At 41.1% G+C, this 24,061-nt stretch overlaps 1 protein-coding gene across 2 annotated transcripts in view; it reads right to left on the bottom strand.

The window, feature by feature from the left end:
- sdk1a (sidekick cell adhesion molecule 1a) overlaps positions 1-24,061 on the bottom strand; it is a 505,919-nt gene that overhangs the window by 159,089 nt on the left and 322,769 nt on the right. For both annotated transcript variants that reach the window (XM_078417620.1, XM_078417621.1), the window contains 4 exons: positions 22,713-22,907; positions 18,314-18,430; positions 16,827-16,994; positions 1,048-1,150 (listed from right to left, as the gene is read on the bottom strand). In XM_078417620.1, the coding sequence (XP_078273746.1) occupies positions 1,048-1,150; positions 16,827-16,994; positions 18,314-18,430; positions 22,713-22,907 (583 nt within the window). The remainder of the gene's footprint in view (positions 1-1,047; positions 1,151-16,826; positions 16,995-18,313; positions 18,431-22,712; positions 22,908-24,061) is intronic.

Here is a 24,061-nt window from a genome sequence, read left to right as displayed (position 1 = left end):
TGAAGGGAACTTGGTGTGGACAGGTGTCATTAGTGTAAGATTGGTGTCAGTAAGTGTGTGATGGGCAACACAGAATAACATGGCTGAAGGGCCTTTTCCATACTGCATGACTCCATGGCAATTCTACGGGTGAATTTACAATTCTGCAAATACAAAATAATGTTCCAATGGTTATAGTTCATTGCGAAATTTAATCTTCAAACATGTATATACGCAGAGGGCCAAAGTTTTAGTTTATAACTAGACCAAGTGGTCCATTCAAGAATGAGATGACAAATCACAGAACAGGACCTATCAGGTATCAAGTACAAGATCCAGCTTGGATGAAGTCAGGGGCAAGGATTAGAAGTCAGGGATGCTTCCGCTTATTTTGTATTGACAATGAAGAGATTGAAATTGATGGGAAGTTTGCCACAGCTTCAGACAGTACTGAAAGTAATAATATTGCACAAGTCAAAGACATCTGGATTCCACATTTGGTCGGACATCAGTTCCAAACAATCCTATTGACATTCACTGGCAACAGACCAATTGAAGAAATTGGAACTGAGCAACAATTTGCATTTATAAAGCACCGTTAATGTAGAAAAATATTTTGTGGTGCTTCACAGAAGAATAATCAATGAAAAACTGGAAGTGAGCCAAAGACAGAGACTTCAGAGATTTTGAGAAGCATTTAACTCATGCAACATAGAACATACAACAGAATAGGAACAGGCCCTTTGTCCCACAATGTCTGTGCCAAACATGATGCCAAGTTAAACTAATCTCTTCTGCCTGCATGAGATCCATTTCCCCCCATTCCCAGTATATCCATGTGCTTGCCCTGCATTTCTACTTTAAAAATGAAAAAGAGTGCCAGCTAAAGCCTTTAGGCTGGGTCTGCCACTTTCAAATAAATACATATGTAGTTCAAAAATGGATAGACATTAAATGAACAACAGGAGTTTGACTGATCTAGTTGTTGAGGGCTATTTCATTAACTTGACCAAGCTGACCGATTGAAATGCTTTTCTTAATTGAAGACGTTGCACCAGACTGACTCACCGGATTGTGACTCTGGGGTCATGGGTTGCTCCACAGGTCAGCACGGCGGTTGTTCCTTTGATTACACTGCGGTCCTCGGGGGGAACGGAAATGAAGGTACGTGCTGGAAGACACAACAAAGTTAACATCGTAAAGTTATCCATGAATCACGTGCCTTTCACTAAGCTCTGTTCCTTATAATACCTTGTTATGGCAGAGATTCACTTCCCGATGACCATTTTAACTGTACGTTTTCTCTATTGGTTTTCAATTAATAGAGCATTTTTCAGTGAGCCGTAACACAAACGATATGCAGAGGGAAAGTCTATTCCCTTTGGTTAACTCTGCACGATAAAAGAATCACAGCCACTTTCCAAAATCGATGCTAGAAAACACTTGTGCTGCACTTACATGTTGATCTAGAAGATCTATTTAATTCCAGGGCCTCTGCGATAAATTCAATTTTTATTACGTTTACTTTCACAAATTTTATTGGGATATTGGGAATTTCATTTCAAAAATTTCATTTATACTTTGGTCCACCAGTAGTTCAATAAATCAAACTTGCTTTTGATTTTGTTGGATTGAAGGATTTTGTAGGGATTATGGTTGAGTAATCTGTCTATCTTTCTACAAAACCAGCAAAATCAACACCCTTGATCATCTTCTTACCACACTTCAACATCTCTAACATACACGAAGATTTGGTCAATACAGATTAATTGCTCCATCAATAATGCTTGAACATTGAAGTAACTTTTCTAGTCTGCAGTGCAGACAATGTTTTGAGAAATTTATTACCAAGAAGAAAATGAGTCTTTTACCCAGCGCAGGGGAATCAAAAACCAGAGGGCATAGGTTTAAGGTAAGAGGGAAAGATTTAATAGGAACCCGAGGGACAACTTTTTTACACAATGGGTGGTGGGTATATGGAACGAGCTGCCAGAGGATGTAGTTGAGGCAGGTACTATAACAACATTTAAAGGACATTTGGACAGGTACATGCATAAGAAAGGTTTAGAAGGACTTGGGGAAAATGCATGCAGGCAGGGCTAGTGTAGAAGGGGCATCTTGATCGGCATGGGCAAGTTGGGCCAAAGGACCTGTTTCCGTACTGTACGACTCTATGTGTCTAAAACCAAAGAAAGAACAACAATTCCCCACCATATGGCAGCTAAATGCATTGGCCACGATTAGGGTTCCAGCATTTCTGTTAACGTCTTTGTCGTGTGATAGTTGGTAACTTCGTTTTAATGTCCAGGAAAGAGCGTTCACGTGGTGGCCCTGTTTCCACCAATCTTTCCACCACTACGCACGAGAAGCACAAAAACCGCAAGACGCCATTGTATGCAGATGCCGAGAAATGTGTTCAGCTCTGGCTGAACAATTTCTAATCTTGTGATGTAGACCCGATAAGAAGATCTCTGGCATCAATTCAATTATATTCCTCACCACCATTATACAAGGCAGTAGAATCTATTGTACTCTCCATGAAAAAGTTGGGAGCCTCGATCACCTCGTGGCACCACGGGAGAAGAATGAGGAGGAGATAAGACTTTGCCTTCCATCACAGTGAGGGTATGCCTAGAGCAATCACTGTGATGGCTGTTTGTGTAAAAATTGTATCTGTGTGTCCTGTGCTTTTTTGTTGTCTACTGCCGGACCCTGACGTGAGAGGACGCTGGCGTTGTTTATTCGCCGCTTTTCCGTTAGGATAGTTTGTCTGTTTGTTTTTATGTTGATTGTTTTTGTAAAGCGCTTTGAGCACCCGATAAGGCGCTATATAAAATAAATGCTTATTATTATTATTATTATTATGAAGATTTTTTTTTTCCATTACTATTATCACTATAAACCATACTTGCCAGAAAAGTGAATGGATTAATTAGGCTTTTGTTTTAGCAAGTTATTTTTTGAGGACAGCAGCGAGCTGCTTAAATTGAGGTCGTTCCCGGCACCATACAAGCTCATCAAAATGGCTACCTCCTCACTCAGATTGGCATTCTGCTCACTCTCAGCAGAAGCAGCTTGGTTCATTTAACAAACACTCCTCCTCCCCTACAGTTGACACCAGTCTGTTATTTGGAATGTAAATTAGCTTGGTGATCACTTTTGAAAATTATATTTATTATGCAGTCAGGGTCATAAACAAACCAGTAGAAACACTGAATTGCTGCAAACAGCAACTCTAACTAGTTCTTACTTGATTATAAAATGGATGCAAAGCACAAGAGAGTTCAGGTAACTTCCCAACATTTGCTTTACATCATTTCTGAACATAAAGACATTACAGAGGAGAAATTTTATTTGTTTGATACATTGCCATTTTCTTTACTCCCCTTATCTTAGCTCTTTGTATTCTATTCAACATTAGAGTCACAAAGTTGAACAGCATAGAAACAGGCTCCATGTTCATGCCAACCACCATGCCTATTATACTAATCATAATTGCCTGCATAAATTCAATTTCCCTCTATGCCAAAATCATTCAAATATTTATCCAGATGTCTCTTAGATGTGGATTGCTGTTCTTACCTTCACTGGTATCTTATTCAAGATCCCAACCACCTCTTTGAAAATCTACCCCTCAGATCTCGTCTAAACCTCCTCTCTCACCTTAAACCTGTCCTTTAGTTTTAGACATCCCTGCCATTGGAAATAGACCTTGGCTAGCTACTCTATCCAAGCATCTCATAATTGTATGACATACTCTAACATGTCACACTGAATCCAAAAGAATGCTCTGACTGATCTGGGATTTTGCATTAATTTAGCAACACCACAAAAATTCCTGGGGACACATTGGGTATACGACGTCCATCCCTAAACTAGTCATCTCCCTAAAAGGAAACTATCGGCCTCTCAATGGCAGCAGGTGGGATGAAACTTGAAAAGCAACAAGAGCCAAATAAAGCTCTTGAACATTAATCAAGCAAAACACGACTGGAAAAACACAAATAATTTATATTTAATAATGATAACATTCTAGATCTAGTAGAATCTGGATAAGATTGAAGGTCATTAAATTAAACTGAACGTTCTCTGGGATTCTTATCCCCTTTTCACTGGATGTTCCAATCCCTATGGTTTATTTTTCTCACTCTCTGATTTTCATTCATCTTTCACTTCTATTCTCTTGTGGCAGTGACTCCTGGCTATTCCCTTCAGCGGCACCTGTTTGACCCATTACAATAATCATACGCCAACTTTCAACAGATGGCATGAAAGAGAATACTTGCTGCCTGCTTTATGGGAGAGGAAGTAATCAGCATTTTTAGTTTGCAAATGTAAAATTCTCATTACACGGTCCTTTGATTTGTTTGATGTGCCTTTGTTTTTTTATTCAAATACATCAATGTTTATTAATGATTCCTGGATGTGTTTGGGGTTTCATTTGTTTTTATTGTGGAGAATAAAATTCTATATTAATTGCGTAAAAGAAATGATAAGCTGAATAAAAACAATTTTTAAGATAGTCACTTTGTTGAACTGTTATGAAATCCTACTGGTTTACTGAAGTCCTCTGGGAAAGGAGACTGCCATCCATTACTGGTCTGGCCTATACTTGTCTCCTGTCCAACCCTTACATGTTAACTCTTACCTGCCCTCTGAAGTGCCCTTGCAAGCCGCTCACATGTTTTTAAAGCACTGAAAGGAATATTATACTACATGCTTGAAGAGGAGGCACCAGTGCCTTTTGCAAAGAAACAAAGTGCAAAGGGGAATTCAGCAGGTCAATGGCAGCATCGGCGGAGGGAATGGACAGGGAATATTTTAGGTCCAAAATGGACCTGAAACATCGATTGTCTGTTCCCTCCACAGATACTGCCTGACATGTTGAGTTACTCCGGTACCACGTGGAATTATGAGTCAGTACGGTTTATTTTCTCATAATTCTAGCATCTGCAGTTCCTTGTGTTATCAATGCCTTTTGACGGTTTATATAGAACAACATGCATAGATTTTATAACCAAAAGGCTCATGAAGAGAATGTGGTGGAGAAATGGTCTAATGCGCAATAATAAACAGTGATGTTAGAGACCTGAAGCAGTTTTCATTGAGGTCTTGGAGACGTCATACTTTTCCAAACAGCTGCCAAAGAAGATGACTGGTTTTCTCATTCTCATGCATGCATCTAACGTGTGATGCCTCATGTGCATCAGAAGCAGTCTTGAGTAAATAACTGTACACAAAAAAATCCAGTTGGCTTACCTGGTGGGGGTCAAACCACATCCCAGAGTTATGTTTCCCTGCTTAACACAGTGAAAAGCCAATTTCAGGAACATGGTCTGTTGGAAACTGTTTCCCCTGCAGCAAATGCCATCCAGGATGCTGAGCTGATGATCACTCACCCACAACTGTCCCTAACTCTGATGAGCAATTTTGTCCAGATTTCATCAGTTAAGCCAAGCAGCCCTCTGACCTTTTCCAGAGCACTTGGCTGACGTTTATACTACCATGCCAATTGCCCTACTCAGAGCCCATATCCTGATCATATACAGAATGTGAGTTACAAACACCTTCACATGACAAGTAAAAGCAGGCCCAAAGCTTCCAGTGAAATACAACTTGTTCTGTAATCCACTGCCATGGTTGGAGAGTTTAAAATGACAGGCTGAATCCCTGGGGTAAAGAAAAGGAAAAGTAGGATGAAAGTTCAAGGTAGTTGATGTCTCCGCGGAAGGATTCTCCAGCAGTTCTCCAGACATGGACCAGTTTGTTACCATCTGAGTACAAACTCTTCCTGCAGTCAGTTTAATTTAGTTTAAAGATACAGCTTGGAAACAGGCCCTTCGGCCTACTGAGTACATGCCGACCATCGGTCACCTGTTCACACTAGTTCTATGTTATCCAACTTTCTCATCCACTCCCTACATAGTGGGGGCAATTTTACAGAGACCTATTATCCCATAAACCCACACGTCCTTGGATGTGGGAGGTAAAGGAGTACCCAGAGGAAAACCACGCCTCGAAAGGCCAGCAGCATAATCAAGGATGAGTTGCACCCTGGCCACTTCTTCTTCTCCCCTCTCCGCTCAGGCAAAAGGTATAGTGTGAAAATGCACATCACCAGATTCAGGGACAGTTTCTTCCCAGCTGTTACCAGGCAACTGAATCATCCTACCACAACCAGAGAGCAGTCCTGAACTACTATCTACCTCTTTGGTGACCCTCGGACTATCCTTGATCAGACTTTGCTGGCTTTACCTTGCACATAATAATAATAATAATAATAATAATAATAATAATAATAATAATAATAATAATAATCCTTTATTCATCCCACAATGGGGAAATTTGCAGGGTTACAGCACCAAATTGGATAGCCAAATTAAATAAATAAGCCCTATTCATTAAAAAATTAAAAAACGGTAATTATCTTTATTTACTGGTCTGCTGGGAGCAGTGCTGATTGTGCAGTCTGACGGCAGCAGGAAGGAAGGAACTCCTATATCTCTCCTTCACACACTTGGGGTGAAGAAGTCTGTCACTGAAGGAGCTGCTCAGTGCAGTGACAGTGTCCTGCATGGGGCGGGAGTCCTTGTCCAGCAGTGATGATAGCTTTGCCATCATCCTCCTCTCTCCCACTGCCTGCACCGAGTCGAGGGGGCATTCCAGGACAGAGCTGGCCTTCTTGATCAGTTTATCAAGTCTCTTCCAGTCAGCAGTTGAGATGCTGCTGCTCCAGCAGACCACTCCAAAATGGCTGATCCCACCAGCATGTCGAAAGTCCTCAGGAGTCCCCCCTGCACTCCAAATGACCCGAGTCTCAGCAGGTACAGTCTGCTCTGGCCTTTCATACAGTGCATTAATATTACCAGCCCAGTCCAGTTTATTGTTCAGGTAATCACCCAGGTACCTTATAAAAGTCGACTCTCTCAATGTCCATTCCCTGGATGTTCACCGGTGTCGAAGGGGCATGGCTGCACCTGCGGAAGACCACCACCATCTCCCTTATTCTCCATCTCCCTATAAACGTTAGTCCCTTACCATGGATCGATTGTAATCATGTATTGTCTTTCCGCAGACTGATTAGCACGCAACAAAAGCTCGTTGTACCTCGGTACAAGTGACAATAAACTAAACTGAACACAACAGACAAAACTCCACACAGACGGCATTCGAGGTCAGGATTGAAAAACAAAACAATTTCTAGTCTTTTAAATCTTGTATTTCCGATGTAGCCTATTGATTTTTTCCAGCAATAAAGGGCACCTGCTCATTATTCAGTCTTTTGACGATTCCTATAAATAGGTGAAATTACAATAGTCAGACATAAACAAGGAAAATCACTGAAGAATAAAATAAACATGCTCCATAGTGAATCTGCACACAATAAGATTACAAATGCCCAACTGTTGTCAGATCCTGCTGAAGTGCTAAGAGCATCAAAGTTTGTATGAGGGAGTGCAGCTTCAACCTTGTACATGGCTTTGTTTCAAGCTTGCAGCCAATTCATTCCAGGAGTAGTGGCAATTTCAAGATCTATAGACCATCCAAAGGACAACATCTGACAACCGATTACCCCGACAGAACAAACAAAGTGCTCTCGCTGATTGAGTGCTGCAGTGGAGGTTTTTATTACCCAGCACACTCCAAGTTTCCAAACCCCTTCAACAATCTGTCCCCCAATACATTACCAGCAATTCCTGATGGAAATATATAAGAATTATGAGACGCATAGACAAGGTGGACAGTCAACCTTTTTCATGGCGTGGAAATGTCAGACTAGAGGGCATAGCTTTAAGATGAAAGGGGCAATAGACAATAGGTGCAGGAGGAGGTCATTCGGCCCTTCGAGCCAGCACCGCCATTCAATGTGACCATGGCTAATCATTCTCAATCAGTACCCCGTTCCTGCCTTCTCCCCATACTCCCTGATTCCGCTATCCTTAAGAGCTCTATCTAGCTCTCTCTTGAATGCATTCAGAGAATTGGCCTCCACTGCCTTCTGAGGCAGAGAATTCCACAGATTCACAACTCTCTGACTGAAAATGTTTTTCCTCATCTCAGTTCTAAATGGCCTACCCCTTATTCTTAAACTGTGGCCCCTTGTTCTGGACTCCCCCAACATTGGGAACATGTTTCCTGCCTCTAACGTGTCCAACCCCTTAATAATCTTATACGTTTCGATAAGATCTCCTCTCATCCTTCTAAATTCCAGTGTATACAAGCCTAGTCGCTCCAGTCTTTCAACATACGACAGTCCCGCCATTCCGGGAATTAACCTAGTAAACCTACGCTGCACGCCCTCAATAGTAAGAATATCCTTCCTCAAATTTGGAGACCAAAACTGCACACAGTACTCCAGGTGCGGTCTCACTAGGGCCCTGTACAACTGCAGAAGGACCTCTTTGCTCCTATACTCAACTCCTCTTGTTTTGAAGGCCAACATTCCATTGGCTTTCTTCCCTGCCTGCTGTACCTGCATGCTTCCTTTCAGTGACTGATGCACTAGGACACCCAGCTCTCGTTGTACGTCCCCTTTCCCAACATTAAAAGGAACTATGCAGGGCAAGTTTTTTTTTACATAGAGGGTTGTGGGTGCCTGGAATGTGCTGCCAAGGGTGATGGTGAATGCACATACTACAGTGGCACTTGGGAGGCTTTTAGATAGGTGCATTGATATGCAGGGAATGGGGGATATGAATCACATGCAGGCAGAGGAGATTGTGTGAACTTGGCATCATGTTCAGCACAGACAATGTGGGCCGAGGAGCCTGTTCTTGTGCTGTACTGTTCTTTGTTCTAAGCCTCGTCTTTTGTGGCTGCAGGGAGAACAAATCGTCGCACTTAACGACAGAGCTTGTTGAAGTAACACTGTCTCAACGACTAACGCTGCTGATGAAAGATCATGGATCTGGAGTTGTAATTCTTCTTCTCTCTATCTCTCTCTCTCTCTCTCTCTCTCTCTCTCTCTCTCTCTCTCTCTCTCTGCCTGACCTGCTGAGTATTTCCAGTGTTTTCTTTTTCATCACAAACAGCTGCCACGCAAGGCAAGGAAGTGCAGTCCAGACCCAGATATGCTAGTTGTCATAAACCCACACCAAGTCTACCCAGCAAGTCAAAAGCCTTCCAGCAGCTACTCGGTGGTAGGATCTAATTTGCAACATGAAATGTCAGAGTCCTCAGAGATAATCTCAACGGTGACAGACTTGAAAGCATCTGAGGAACTCCGGTGGACATTGCTGCACAGAGTGAGGCACATTGGGCAGGAGAAAGTCAATTTAAAGACCAAGGTTGTGGATGCTCTTTTCTGAAGGGGCAAACCAGAAAAGGAATGCTGTGTTCGTGGAGCGAGCTTTGACATCACGACATGAGTTAGTCCAGCATCTGATTTAGTTCTGATTTCCCGCATCTGGAGTTTGTGTTTTTATGTGGTTTGATACGCTGATTTGGTGTGGAGTAATGTTGAACAACTGTGGGCACGCAGACACTCAGATCATCATGAAGCAAGGTTGGGAAATAGCAACTATAACTGCATTATTTATGTTTATTGCCTTATGGGAAGCATCAGTTACTGGCAAGGCCAACGTTTAAAGCCCAAAGTTCCCAGAAACTGGAGGAAGACAGCTGCAGTCCATGTGGTGAAACAGTACTGTTATGTTTGGTGTCCCAGAGTCTGGACCCAGTGACTGGAAGAGGAGAAACAAGGAACTGCAGATGTGGTTTACAAAACAAGGCACAGTGCTGGAGTAACTCAGTGGGTCAGGCAGTATCTCTGGAGAACATGGATCGGTGACGTTTTGGGTTGGGACCCTTCTTCAGGCTCACAAAAAATGGAAGAATAATTGTTGATAGAGCAGAGATGGCTGATTAAGGAGCCGAATGGAGACCTGGTGTTATAAATTCCACCAGGTACTGTACCAGCCTCATCAAAGCTATGGCCAAGGAAGCATGCCAACGCCTCTACTTCCTTAGAAGGCTGAGGAAGTTCGACATGTAGCCCAGACCATCACACAAACCAACCTCCCTTCCATTGACTCCATCTACATTTCACATTTCCTCGGCAAGGCCACCAGCATAATGAAGGATCAGTGTTAGCCTGGTTACTCCCTCTTCTCCCCTCTCCCAACAGGCAAGAGGTACAGGAGTTTGGAAACACATAGCTTCAGATTCAAGGACAGTTTTTTCCGCTGTTATCGGGCAACTGAACATTCCTCTCATCAGAGTGCAGTCTTGACCTCCCATCCACCTCACTAAAATTTGGACTATCTTTATTTGGACTTTCTCAGACTTTCTCTTGCACTAAATCTGCAGACTGTGGACAGCTTGATTGTAATCATGGAGTCTTTTCTTTGACTGGATAGCACACAAACAAATTTGTCCTGGGCATTCCATGCCTGAGAAAGTTTCCAAATTCTTGGGTAGATACCTGTGCTATGTTGAAATAGCCTTTCTGGAAGGGTGTCTGATTCTGGAACACTTCCTTTGGTTGTTGTCACCTTCCACAATCTTTGCCGTTGTCAATATTCAGCTGCTACTCAACAAGATGTAGAGTGAATCTAATTTAGCGAGATATCCATTGAGCAGGTCCATGTAAAACTTTGCTTACTATTATACAAGATATTAATGCTATATCTTGTTAAGGCACAGTGCAAATGCACTCTTCAATATTATTATTATTATAATATTTAACGTTGGAGGAATATTACTAACATGGAAGCATGCCCACTGTGCAGCTCTGTAAATACTTATTTAGTGTTTTACGATAATCATAAACAGCAGGGTTTTGGTGCTGAATTTAAAACAGTTGAACTGCTGGGAGGCTGTTGAAAGAATTAATAAGCAGGTCCACCTGTCACTAGCTGACACTTTTTCCCCAGTGGGTTTCTTTTATGGCACAACAGCTCCATCAAGGTTAATCAGCTCACACCTCGGAGGGAAAGTGCTTCTTGCACGACCAACATAAATGCAGCAGCAGGAATTTTAAACCCAAATTGAACCAAAGGAGATTTATCGTAACCATTATTATTTTTTCCTTAATATCTAATCATTAATACGATTAATATCTAATCATCTGAGTTGGTAGAGTTAATGAGTGCTTTTCTAAGAACGTCCCACCGCTTGTTGTAAAAATCAACAGCAGATCAATTAATAAATATTTAATTGCAGCAGCATTGTATCCCTCCTTCCTGTGACAAATAAATAATTCATATTTCAGATCATTTTCACCCTGATAATTTTTGAATATTTACAGCACTGAATAGAAGTGGGTAATGACTGGTTGTTGTAAAATTATGATGACATTTTTATTGCCATTCGAAAGGAAAACATGAAAGCTTTCTTTAAAAAAATAAGATTTTGGTCTGTAATGGATTCTTTAAGACGACATAAATCCTAAAGATATAATCTCATCCTTTATCCAAAGTGGGCAAATGTGATTAGCTTAGATGGAACTAGTTTAAATGGGACTAGGTTAGACGGGGCATGGATGACTTGGGCCAAGGGGCCTGTTTCTATGCTGAATGACTCTATGACTCTCTCCAACCCCTCACAAAACAATTTGCTGTCTTAAAATATAAATAAGCTGCTTGTAGATGTCTTGAGCTGACTGCTGGGAGATAGAAGTACCAAGTACCGAGAGAAGTGGTTTTGAACTTTGTCTGTATGAGGTAGTATAGGGTTCCTGTACAAATAAACAATTAGCTAACAAAAACATTGTTACTGTGGCAAACAAATGCATTAACATAAGAGAGGCAAAGTTTAAAAGAGATATGTGGGACAATTCTTTTACATAGAGGGTGGTGAGTGCTTGCAACGCGCTGCCTGGCTAGTGTTGCAGGGATATGGATTATGTGCAGGCAGATAAGAGTTGGTCCTGACATTATGTTCCACACAGACATTGTGGGCTGAAGGGTCTGTTCTCATGTGGTACTGTTTCACACTCTATGCCAGCAGCTCAAGAAATTATGGCATGAAGTGCTTGACAACTGAAAAGATGAGGTTGTCCTAATGTTTACAAATGCACGATAGATATATTTCAAAACATGAGAACCAACCTCTTTCCTTGCAATTTGCAAAGCTACATACTTGAATCTAAACATGGGCTCATCTAAACTGCAGTGAGTATATGGCAAGTGCACGTCACAGTGTGTGAGAGCATTAATTAGCGAGTTACAGCACTTCCTTTCAGTGAGCTAAAATGATGAATGTGAGAATAATGGCTTTTTCGAATGTTTAACGTATCCATGATTTTTATAAACAAATTCTAAAGATAAAATAATTAGTTCCTTTCACATTGAAATGGAGAAATATTTATTTAATGGGAAATAAATGCTGAACATTTCTACTCCATTATTTAAAAAAATTGCCTCCTCTAAATATTTAACAAGATTTATAACTACAGGCTTCAATAACTAATGTACCAGTGGCAGCATATTTGAGCAGATTATAAATTAGTTCAATGTAGCCACAGAAACCACTTTGGGGAGTTTTTGATAGTTGTCTGTGCTTTGCACCACAATTTATCAATAATCATAAAGTTGTATACACAGAAACAGGCCCTTCAGCCTACTGCGTCTACGCCGACCATCATGCCTATCTATGTTAATCTCATTTGCCTGTGTGAATTCATTTACGTATCTATCCAGATGCCGCTTAAATGGTGTTATTGTTCCTGCCTCCACCACTTCCTCAGGCAGCTCATTCTGGATACCAACTACTTTTCTGCAAAAACATTCCCATTCAGATCCACTTGAAACCTCCTCACTCTCATCGTAAACCTATGCACTCTAGTTTTTGATAGCTCTACTGTGGGAAAAAGTTTGGACTATCTACCTACTCCATGCCTCTCACGATTGCACATATCTCTAACACATCACCTCTCATCCTTCTTTGCTCCAGCCTCTCCTTGTAACCCAAGCCCTCCACTTCCCTGGACATACATTCTGCCCCTTCTTGTCCCTTAGCACAAAGGCACTTCAAGTTAATATTACGGAAGTTAAAATCATCTACAATTGCAATCGTATTATTCCTAACCTATCTGTAACTTCCCGACATGTTTGCTCCCCTATTTCTTGTTCCTTAAGCTACTGCCCCATTCACCTCTATCCCACTGAGGACATTGGGCTTTGCCTCTGGAGCCACAATGCTGGGAACTACATTGTGCACTGTGTATCTTCTCCTTTGCTCTATCTATTATACTTGTGTTTGACCTCATTGTATTTATGTATGGTAATTCTGATCTGATTGGATAGCATGCAAAACAAAGCATCTCACTGTACCTCGGTACACGTGACAAGAACAATCCTAAACATAGTACAATCCCATCAAAGTGAGCACCCCATTTTTTATTTCTAAGTTCGGCCCACATGGCCTTATTGGATGTTCCCTCTGGTATATCCTTGAGGTTCAGCATGAACTAAGTTTGAGGGGGGTCTGATATTCCTGTCATAACTGGACATGTGGAGGGAGACCAGGAACGCATGTGGGATATTTAGAGAGGAGGAAGACAAGGAAGACCTCAACCAACAGTCGGGCCACAGCTGCAATGCTTCTTCAGGAAGAAACAATGGCTAATCAGAGGGGAAATATTTAAGATAATTATCAGAAGAGGAGAGATAAGTAGAATTATTTTAACGCAGGGAGTTCTGATTAAGACACATCATCTGAAGGGTGTTGAAGTCAGGTCTGGTAGTAATTTTCAGAAAGGAACTGGATTTATTCTTGATAAAGAAAAACATACATTAAAATAGTAAAATTAAAATCAACAATTAACTTAAAAATTAAGTGTAAGAAAATAACTGCAGATGCTGGTAATATGTATACAAAATGCTGGAGTAACTCAGCAGGTCAGGCAGCATCTCAGGAGAGAAGGAATGGGTGACATTTCGAGTCTGATCCATCTGAAGAAGGGTCTCGACCCGAAACTTTAAAATGAATATACTTTAATCAAGAAAATAAAATTACCTTTCAAAAAATTAAGTAGTTAAAAATCATTAAATCAAATGAAGTATTTCCAATGTAAATTATGTTATCTCTCCACTCTTCCATCCAGTCCAACAACTGGATGTACCTGGGCAGAATTTGTCACGATCCCCGGAGTAATTGGCAGAGATTTTAATGGGGGCAGATATGGTATGGTGCTTTACACCGATCAACCAAAACATTATGACCTGATGAGCCAAAACATTATGACCACCTGCCTAATATGCTGTTGGTCCTCCGTAGGTAGCCCCATACATAGCAGAGTGCGATGCACTGTGTATTGTGACACATTCCTCCCGTGACCACCATTAAAATTTTCTGTGACTTGTGCCACAGTAGACCTTCTGTCGGTTCGAACCAGATGGGATAGCCTTCATTGCCTTCGAGCATCGATGATCCTTGGGCCCCCAACACCCTGTCGCCGGTTTGTGCCTCCTCAGACCACTGTCGGTAGGTACTCACCGCTGCTGACTGGGAGCACCCCACAAGCCTTGCCGTTTCAGAGATACTCTGACCCAGTCATCTGGCCATAACTATTTGGCCCTTGTCAAAGTCGCTCAGGTCTTTACTCCTGCCCATTTCTCCTGCATCCAACACATCAACTTCAAGAACAGACTGTTCACTTGCTGCCTAATATACCCCACCCCTTGACTGGTGCCATTGTAACAAGATAATCAACGTTCTTCACTTTATCTGTCAGTGGTCATAATGTTTTGGCTGATAGGTATATTTGTCACATGTATCGAGGTACAGTGAAATTCATTTTTGTATACAGTTCAGTACAAGTATCACTATAAATAAGCACTTACAGATACATATTAGATAAGCATCTCAGTTGCAGTACAAGTGCTCAGAGGGGAGTTGGGATGTTCGGGATGGTGTAAGAGTGGAGGGTAGAAGAAGTGGCATGGTTCGCTTAGGGAGAAAGGGAGCAGAACTGATGCTGCCTGACCTGCTGAATTACTCATTCCCCCACTTTTGTCCTCCAGAGAAATTGCTGGGAGGTTCTAGCAGTCTCTTCCTCCCAGCTGAGTCCACTGGTAGGGTGCAGCCGGGAAGGCACAGGTGCAAGCTCAGACAACGTGATCAGAATGACTACTTTTGCTTGGAGCTACTGAGATGCAGGCACTTACACGGATAAATGTTGGCAGTTCCACTAAGAAAATGCCAGCAAAATATGAGCCCACAGCTTTTTTCAAATGAGCTGTTCGAAATGAAAGGCCACGATTGCTAATTGGACAGATGGATTTCTGCAAATGTCACAAATACTGACATGTCCGGTGGAGTTCATTGTCAATGGTGCTAACTGGGGTAAGCAATTATCCTTAAAGGTGTTAAAATTGGAAATTTATTTGACTTACACTTGGGACAGTAGCCGGTGACATATATTACTTAATGTGAAGCAATCAACAAAAACCAAATGAAGGTTTCCAAAAGATAGTAGCATTTATTGCTTTATAAATTGCTTTGACAATTTATTGACACGTTAAAAGTTTATTATCAACCATACTTCCTTTCACACCAATATTCCACATGCCCCTGCTTCGCATTAGACATGGGCCTGAGTCATATTTTCTGTTGCTATCATTTTGTTTTTAGCTTTTTGGCTATGCTTAATTGGAGAATCTAGTCATTTGACTTATTTCTAACAAATTTCAAAACCAATTTTAACACAAGCTATTCAAAAAATTATATTATTTTGCAATTTTTCTTCTGATTGTTCACCAGATGCTCAATTTTGCTCAACCGCAAAAGTTCTGATGCGGAGACGTAGGGTTCTTCATTTGTATTTGGATTAGACCGTGAGAGGAAAGGCAATTTCATTTCTGGACACTTGTGAGACAAAGAGCATTGGCCTAACAAGGAGCATTAATGTGGTGTCCAGAGAGCTGACAGTACAGCCTTGAGAGTCATACTTACCTCGTCTGTTTATGATTTATTCCCACAGTGCGTCATGTTTACAAGTCCTTCAGAGAGCAGTTAACATCAAAACAACTTGTTAATGATAAACATTTGTTAAGAAGTCCCTAATGGTGTAGAATGTTTACCAGGTGAACAGTTAAATGATAGGGTCCACCAGAATCCTCATGCAATGCTTTGATTTTGTTAATTTTACCCAGTCAGGCATGAATGAGCAATAGCTGACCTCATTATGTTGGAAAGGGTGCACATGAGGTTCACCGGGTGTTACCTGGGTTCGTTGGCTTGAGTTATAGGGAGAGGTTGGATGAGATGTTTCTTCTTTGGAGCGCAGGAGGCTGAGGGCTGACTTTAGGGAGGGCTAAAGATAACGAGGGGTGTGGAGAAAGTGAACATTCTCAATCTCCTTCCCAGGATTACAGAGGATTACAAAACTAAAGGGCATAGGCTAAAGGTGAAAAGGTTGAAATTTTAAGAGGGACCTCGGGGGCAACTTTGTCAGTCAAAGGGAGTATGTATCTACAGTAAACTGCCAGATTGAAGCAATGGAAGCAGATACAATTACAACTTTTAAAATACATTTCAACAGATATATAGATAGGAAGGGTTTGAAGGGCTATGGGCCAAATGTAGGCAAATGGGACTAGACCATTATGCCAAGTTGGCCTCATTGGTCAAGGTGGGCCGAATGGCCTGTTTCTGTGCTGTACAGCTCTATGACGCAGTCCCGTATCATTAGGAACTGAGCAATGCGATCACTGCATGTGGGCATTGACTAAACGCTAGTTTCAGCTTAACTGTGGCACCTTTGCAGTGAAACAACCTGTCAATATTTACTATCATGGATCAAGATGTTAAAACATTCAGGACACCAATGAAGAAAACTGCTTAGATTTAAAACAGATTTGTTAATCTCAATCTTAATTTTATCCCTATCTCTATGTACTTACTCCACACTGTGAGATAGGCTGACGCATTTACTGCTCCCTTGGAGTTTGTTGCAAAGCAGGTATAGGTCGCTGCATCTTCAATGTGGGCTGGTTTTATCAACAATCCACCCGATTCCTGAAGTACAAACCGTGGAATTTGTACTGAACCACTTGCTAAAACTTTGTCACCTGCAACGTAAAGACACCAGTCAGTATATTTGGACATGCATGCACTCAGTGGAGTATATAGGTGCAGCAATATAGACAATCCAACAATAACATACAGACAATGGATAGGACAGGTTTGGAGGGATATGGGCCAAACGCGGGCAGGTAGGACTAGTGCAGCTGGGACATGTTGACCGGCGTGGGCAAGTTCGGCCGAAGGGCCTGTTTCCGCACTGTATCACTCTATGACTCTATGACAACATAGAGCAAAAAGTTAGGTGCAAGAAAGCACAGAAAAAAATACGATAAGCTATGCCAACCTTATAAGCAATAATATTGAAATTTCCATCTGTTTGTTCCTTTTTCCCTGTGACATTCACCCAAATCTACAAAGCTAACATTGTTTCCAGATCAAAATCACTATTGTGAATTTCCATTATTAATGCCCATTGCAGCCTTTGAGGAAGCGCTTACTATTATGAATTATTTGAAGGAAAGACACTAATAGGTAAAATAAAACCCTAAAATGTTAGCAAATATTTGATTTACAAACAAGCTATTGACAGTATGCTAATAAATGTTGTACATGTTCCTCTGCAGTTTTTTAAAATTACTAGCACAGGATGTCATAAAGATGCACCAGGTTACCATTAAATACATCACAAATACATTTTATTGCAATACTTGGAAAAAAGGCACTACAAAAGCTACCAAATCGCACTGCTTTGTACGTGCTTTACATGTAATAATAATGCAAATAAGTTTGAATAGAAAGTTGAACAAAATTATTACACTGAAAATGAGTGCAATTTTGAGTTCTATTCAAATGGCAATAACCCCTTCAGTATTTAACATTTCCACCCTGGGGATAGAGGTGCTGACTGATTGTTATGAGAGATAACAAGGTTCCATATTAAAGCAATCACATTGTGGTTTATACTATAAAAAAAAGAAATTCTCAAAGTTTTCTTTTTGTTTATTCCAGGTACTGTACATTTCATCATCATGAGCCTCTCATAATTTTATATACTTCCATCAAGTCTCCCATCAACCTCAGGTATTCCACAGAAAACAATTCAAGTGTGTCCAGCCTTTCCTTAAAGCTATACCCTGTAATCCAGGCAGCATTCTGGTGAACCTCCTCTCCAAAGCCACCACATCTTTCCTGTAATGGGATAACCCGAATGGCACGCAATATTGCAAATGCGGCCTCTATATCCCTCTGAATAGAAGGATTTTTCTCATTACCGGAAAAATAGTTTGAATAATAATAATTTTAAATTTGTGACATTGAGAACGATGAAAAGAAACTTCTTGAAGAAATGCTTTACTCTACTTGCCTTTCGTCCATGTGATGCCAGGCTTTGGTGCTCCCGAAGCTTCACAGTGTAAAACCGCCACTGCCCCTTCTGTAACTGCAGTGTCTGACGGAGCTCTGATGAAGAAAGGTGCAATGTCTGAAAATAACAAACAGAAAACTATGAGTTTCCTTTTTTGATCGTTTAAACAAAGTATGAAACTTGATTATCCTGCAACTCACTGCTGAATCAGAATCAGGAACAAAAGTTGTTTCCCCCCCCCCCAAATTGACTGTGCATATGAGCAGTATGTGTATTATCACACACAACACACTGTACTTAGTCCCCTCAGATTAGTTCATCATTAAATTATTATAAATTGAGAGACCCTGTATAAGATACTTGTTTTATAATTTTTTAGCTAAGCATCAGGTTGTTGCAAGCTACAATTGTGAATTCGTAACAAATACAGTATCTGAAAACACTTAACTTTTATAGTTGATACGACATAAGGTGACAAATGATGGAGATCCTAATGCATTCAGCAAATATGGGTATAATGAAGAAAACCTGAATAACAATAAACGGACCTTTCTCCGTCATTTGACTTATTTATCTCTAAAGTTAAAAACAACTGCAGGTACTTGAAAACTTAAATAAAAGCAGGAAATGGTGGGAATACAGCCCAGGTCAGGGAGCAGCTGTGGAGAGGTAAACCCAGTTAATGTTTCAGCTTGCTGACCTCTCATTTGATATTCTTGCTATTGAGGGCGTGCAGCGTAGGTTTACTAGGTTAATTGCAGGCTTGTATACACTGGAATTTAGAAGGATGAGAGGAGATCTTATCGAAACGTATAAGATTATTAAGGGGTTGGACATGTTAGAGGCGCGAAACATGTTCCCAATGTTGGGGGAGTCCAGAACCAGGGGCCACAGTTTAAGAATAAGGGGTAGGCCATTTAGAACTGAGATGAGGAAAAACTTTTTCAGTCAGAGAGTTGTGAATCTGTGGAATTCTCTGTCTCAGAAGGCAGTGGAGGCCAATTCTCTGAATGCATTCAAGAGAGACCTGGATAGAGCTCTTAAGGATAGCAGAGTCAGGGGGTATGGGGAGAAGGCAGGAACGGGGTACTGATTGAGAATGATCAGCCATGATCACATTGAATGGCGGTGCTGGCTCGAAGGGCCGAATGGCCTCCTCCTGCACCTATTGTCTATTGTCTAAAACATTATGGAGACACATGAAACCGCAGATGTCAGGATTTTGAGCAAAACACAAAGTGCTGGAGGAACCCAGCAGGTCAGGCTGAAGAAGGGTCCCGATCTGAAATGTCACCTACTCCATTCCTTCCACAGATGCTGCCTGACCTGCTGAGTTACCTCAGCACTTTGTGTTTTAATCTAAATTATTAACTATTTTCTTCTGCCCTCAGATGCTGTCTGACCTTCTGAGTATTTCCAGCATTTTCTATTGTTATTTATAACTTTATTAAAAAAACCACGATCACCTTTGTCATTGCCATTGATATCTTATGTGTAACTGAGTCCTCTCCCTTTTCCTTAATATTGCCTTTGACTTTTTGGAACACCACAATCCGCTCTTGTGAATCTCCTCTCTATTACTGCACGTCCTATTTATCCTATTTCTCCATATGCTCGAGCAGCTTGTAGCCTGTGCCATATGGTCACTTCTTATGATGCCTCCAGCACCAGCCTTGACGATCTACTATCATGCTACTTCTTACGAGCATCATCTAGAATTGAGTTCACTTTCAACCTGTGGGAGTGACCTCTAATTCTGTTGACCTGCCACTAATATAGAATCTAAACATGTTTGGATTGCAGTTGCTGATCTACAGATATTCCAGTGTAAGCCAGTCTTTTGTTCAGCTAACATCATCAAAAGAAAAGACACTTTTCTGGGCAGTTCCAGACTCTTTTTGACACTAGATTGGGTCGCATCAGCCTTCTTAAACCTGCCCAGGCTAAGTTTGATGACGTGAACATTCCTGACTAATTGTAAACTGAGTTTTCTCACCTGATAAAACAATTCATTGCCACATTTTATTCCGTCTTCAGAACATTGTGCTCCTGCATTTCTACAGACAATTATTGAACCCTTAATTCACATCTTGTTAACTTCAAATTTCATTTCATAAAAGCACTTCTTACGAACATTGCTCTCTCAGCCTTTCAGAATTCAATTAATTCATAACTCTGGCACATATTCCTCCTCAGAATAAAACTCACTGCTGTGTGCCGTTTCCTATCTGTTTCCAAACAAATTGATTTAAAAACCCTCACATTTATATCTTCTTACAACCTCTATGCCAGACACTTAGACCGATTATCACGAGCCACATGTTCCAGATCCCCAGGCTATCGATTTACTGCTTGTTCTTTATTCCTTCTGCGCCGCTATCTGAGAATAATCTTTCAGTCACTAAGCCTTATTCTTTGAAATTCTCTCTCACAACTGCTCTATGGTGTTCAATTTCTCCCAGTGTAGCAAAAACACCCGCTTCTCTATCTATGCCTTCAGCTTAACAATCTGTATTTTCCTTTTCTGCCTTCATTCCTTCTGCTCTTCCTTGAGAAGTGTTTTTATACCAAAAACGATAGATGAAATTAAGCTGCTCAAACCAACAGCTTCAATAGTCATTATAATTCTCCAGGCTTTTCATTTGAAATCTTTGCTTCTCTAATTCTGGAGCTGGAGTAAATTTGAAGCAAAAGACACAACTTAAAGGGGAGAGAAATTTGAAACAAATCCTCTTATTCAGCTGCTGAAATTGCAAAACAGAATGTTGTAAGCAAAGTACAATGCAATAAAGATTAGATCTGTGAATTACAAAGTTTGTTAGTGTTACAAAATAAAAATGCGTAAACCTGCTTAAACTATAGATTTTAGAAATCGTTTTTGATTGTGTACACCTTCCTGGGAAATGAACCAAGACCGTGAAAATCGCACCAAGCAAGATTAGTTCTTTTTTCACCCCAGGCATGCAAGGAGTTAATGCATTTATCTCCTGCGATTTAAAGCATGTTATTCAGCTTTTGATTAACAAATTTGTACACATTTTTATAAATATAATTTGACAAAGTCATGTTCATTGTCTTAACTCTTAAATAAGCCTCTTATAAATGGAATGGCTATTTGTTTAACGCATTCCAGGAAGAAATTGAAACTATTCATTTTGGACTGGGTTGCAATACAACTGTGATGTACAGCTCAGAGTTAGGTTTCAATAGGAACTCTGATGCAGCTTTTTAGGACTTTGGTTAGGCCATATTTGGAGTATTACATGCAGTTCTGGTCGCCCCATTACAGAAAGGGTGTGGAGACTTTGGAATGGGTGCAGAGGAGGTTTTCCAGAATGATGCCTGGGTTCGGGGGTATTAGCTACAGGCAAAGGTTGGACAGACTTGGATTGTTTTCTCTGGAATGTCAGAGGTTGCAGGAAGATCTGATAGAAGTATATAAAATTACGAGAGGCTAAAATAGAGTAGACAGTCAGAAGCTTTACTCCAGGATGGAAATATCAAATACATGTGGGCATAGCCTTAAGGTTAGAGGGGCAAAGAGAATGAGTGAGGCAAATATTTTACACAGGGGTGGTGGTTGAAGCAGATACAATAGTAACATTTCAGTGACAATTGGATCGGCATATGGATATATATATATATTTTTTTGTTCTAGAGATACTGCGCGGGAACAGGCTCTTCGGCTCATCGAGTCCGCACTGACCAACGATCGAGGCACATTAACACTATCCTACATACATTAGGGACAATTTTTTACATTCATACCACGCCAATTAACCTACAAACCTGTACGTTTTTGGAGTGTGGGAGGAAACCGAAGTTCTCGGAAAAAAACCCATGCAGGTCACGACGAGAACGTACAAACTCTGTACAGACAAGCACCCAAAGCCAGGATCAATCCCGGGTCTCTGGCGCTGTACTACTTCTGCAACTCTACTGCTGCGCCACCGTGCCGCCCCTAACGTACAGGGAATGGAGGAATATGGATTATGTGCAGTCTGACAATAGAAACATAGAAAATAGGAGGAGGCCATTCGGCCCTTCAAGCCAGCACCGCCATTCATTGTGATCATGGCTGATCGTCCCCAATCAATACCCCGTGCTTGCCTTCTCCCCATCCCCATATCCCTTGATTCCACTAGCCTCTAGAGCTGTATCTAACTCTCTCTTAAATCCAAGAGTTGGTCTTGGCATCATGCTTGGCACAAACATTATGGGCCGAAGGGCCTGTTCTTGTGCTTTACTGTTTTAACTCCTAAATGAGAAAAAAATGTAGTAAATTATGTGCATGTCTCGGGAATGTGTCAATGTAGTGTTAACCACTGCTCTAAGCTTTCTTTCATTGTAACATTCAGAGGCAGGTTTGATTTCCCATAAAGAGCAGGTTGATACTTACTGGTAGCAGTCAGATAGGAGGCTGTCTGAATATCTCCGGCTTCACTCCTGGCAAAGCACTGGAATATTCCTGAATCTTCAGGGACCAGCCCCTGGATCTGCAGGGTCCCACTGACCATCTCCTTATATCTGCTGTTGTTCAACATGATTACTGGGACTGAGTCTTTGTACCACTCCAGACTGGGTAGGGGTATACCTGCACATAATGAAGAGTTAAACCACATATTGCATTTGTTTTTTGACAATGCTTTGAAGCATGAAGCAATCGAACCATCGTGATGCTTCAGCTCTTTGAAGCAACATTTAGTGCAATGAACAATGCTATTTTTGCAGTTTAATTGAGAGATACAACATGGAAACTGGCCCTTTGGCTCACTGAGACCAGGGTGGCCATCGGTCATCTGTTCACACTAATTCCATGTTATCTTACCATCTCATCCACTCCCAACACACAAGAGGTAATTTTACAGAGGCCATTTAACTCATAAACCAGCACGTACTTGGGATGTGGGAGGAAACGTTGGCACCCGGAGGAAACCCACACTGTCACAGGGAGAACATGCAAACTCCACACAGACAGCGCCCAAAGTCAGGATTGAATTCCAGTCGCTGGAACTGTGAGGCGGTAGCACCACTGTGGTGAGAGCTTTAACAAGGATTAGACCTTATTAAAGCCAACTTCAAGTGGGACTAAGGGAGTATGGCAAACCACGAAATTTATACTATTATCAGGCAGGACTCTGTGCAATCTGAAGGATCAGTCCTGCTGAGCAACTGTTTTCAATTACATTATTTCCAAATACACTCAATCTATTGTGCTGAAATAACTTAGGTTAATTTTTACTGGCTGTTATTTTTTCAAGGTTCAGGGATTATGGATAAATTGCTAACTGCTTTATCTTTCAATTTACAGGATTGATTTGGTTGCTTTATTTCTCCTTTAATTTACATAAGAACCTAAGAAATAACAAGAGTAAGGCACATAGCCACTCAGGTCCTTTCCACCATTCAAGAAGAGAGGAACTGGCATGAGAGTTTAGTGTTTAGTTTAGAGGTACAGCATTGAAACAGGCCCTTTGGCCCACCGAGTCCATGCCAGCCATCGATCATTTGTTCACATTAGTTCTATGTTATCCCACTTTTGCATCCAATCCCTTCACACTAGGGGCAATTTACAGTGTCCAATTAACCTACGGGATAGTTCGGTAGGAATAAGAAGAGGGTTTGCCTGAAATTAGAGAATTCAATGTTCATGTCATTGGGGTGTAGGCTACCCCAAGCAGAATAAGAGATGGTGTTCGGTCTTCCCACTTGGGAAGGGGAATTGAAGTGACTGGAACTGGGAGTGCC

Source organism: Rhinoraja longicauda, chromosome 21, assembly GCF_053455715.1.
Source record: "Rhinoraja longicauda isolate Sanriku21f chromosome 21, sRhiLon1.1, whole genome shotgun sequence".
Taxonomy (NCBI): Eukaryota; Metazoa; Chordata; class Chondrichthyes; order Rajiformes; family Arhynchobatidae; genus Rhinoraja; species Rhinoraja longicauda.
Note: the sequence above shows the minus strand (reverse complement) of the source record. Positions and strands in the feature narration are given on the sequence as shown.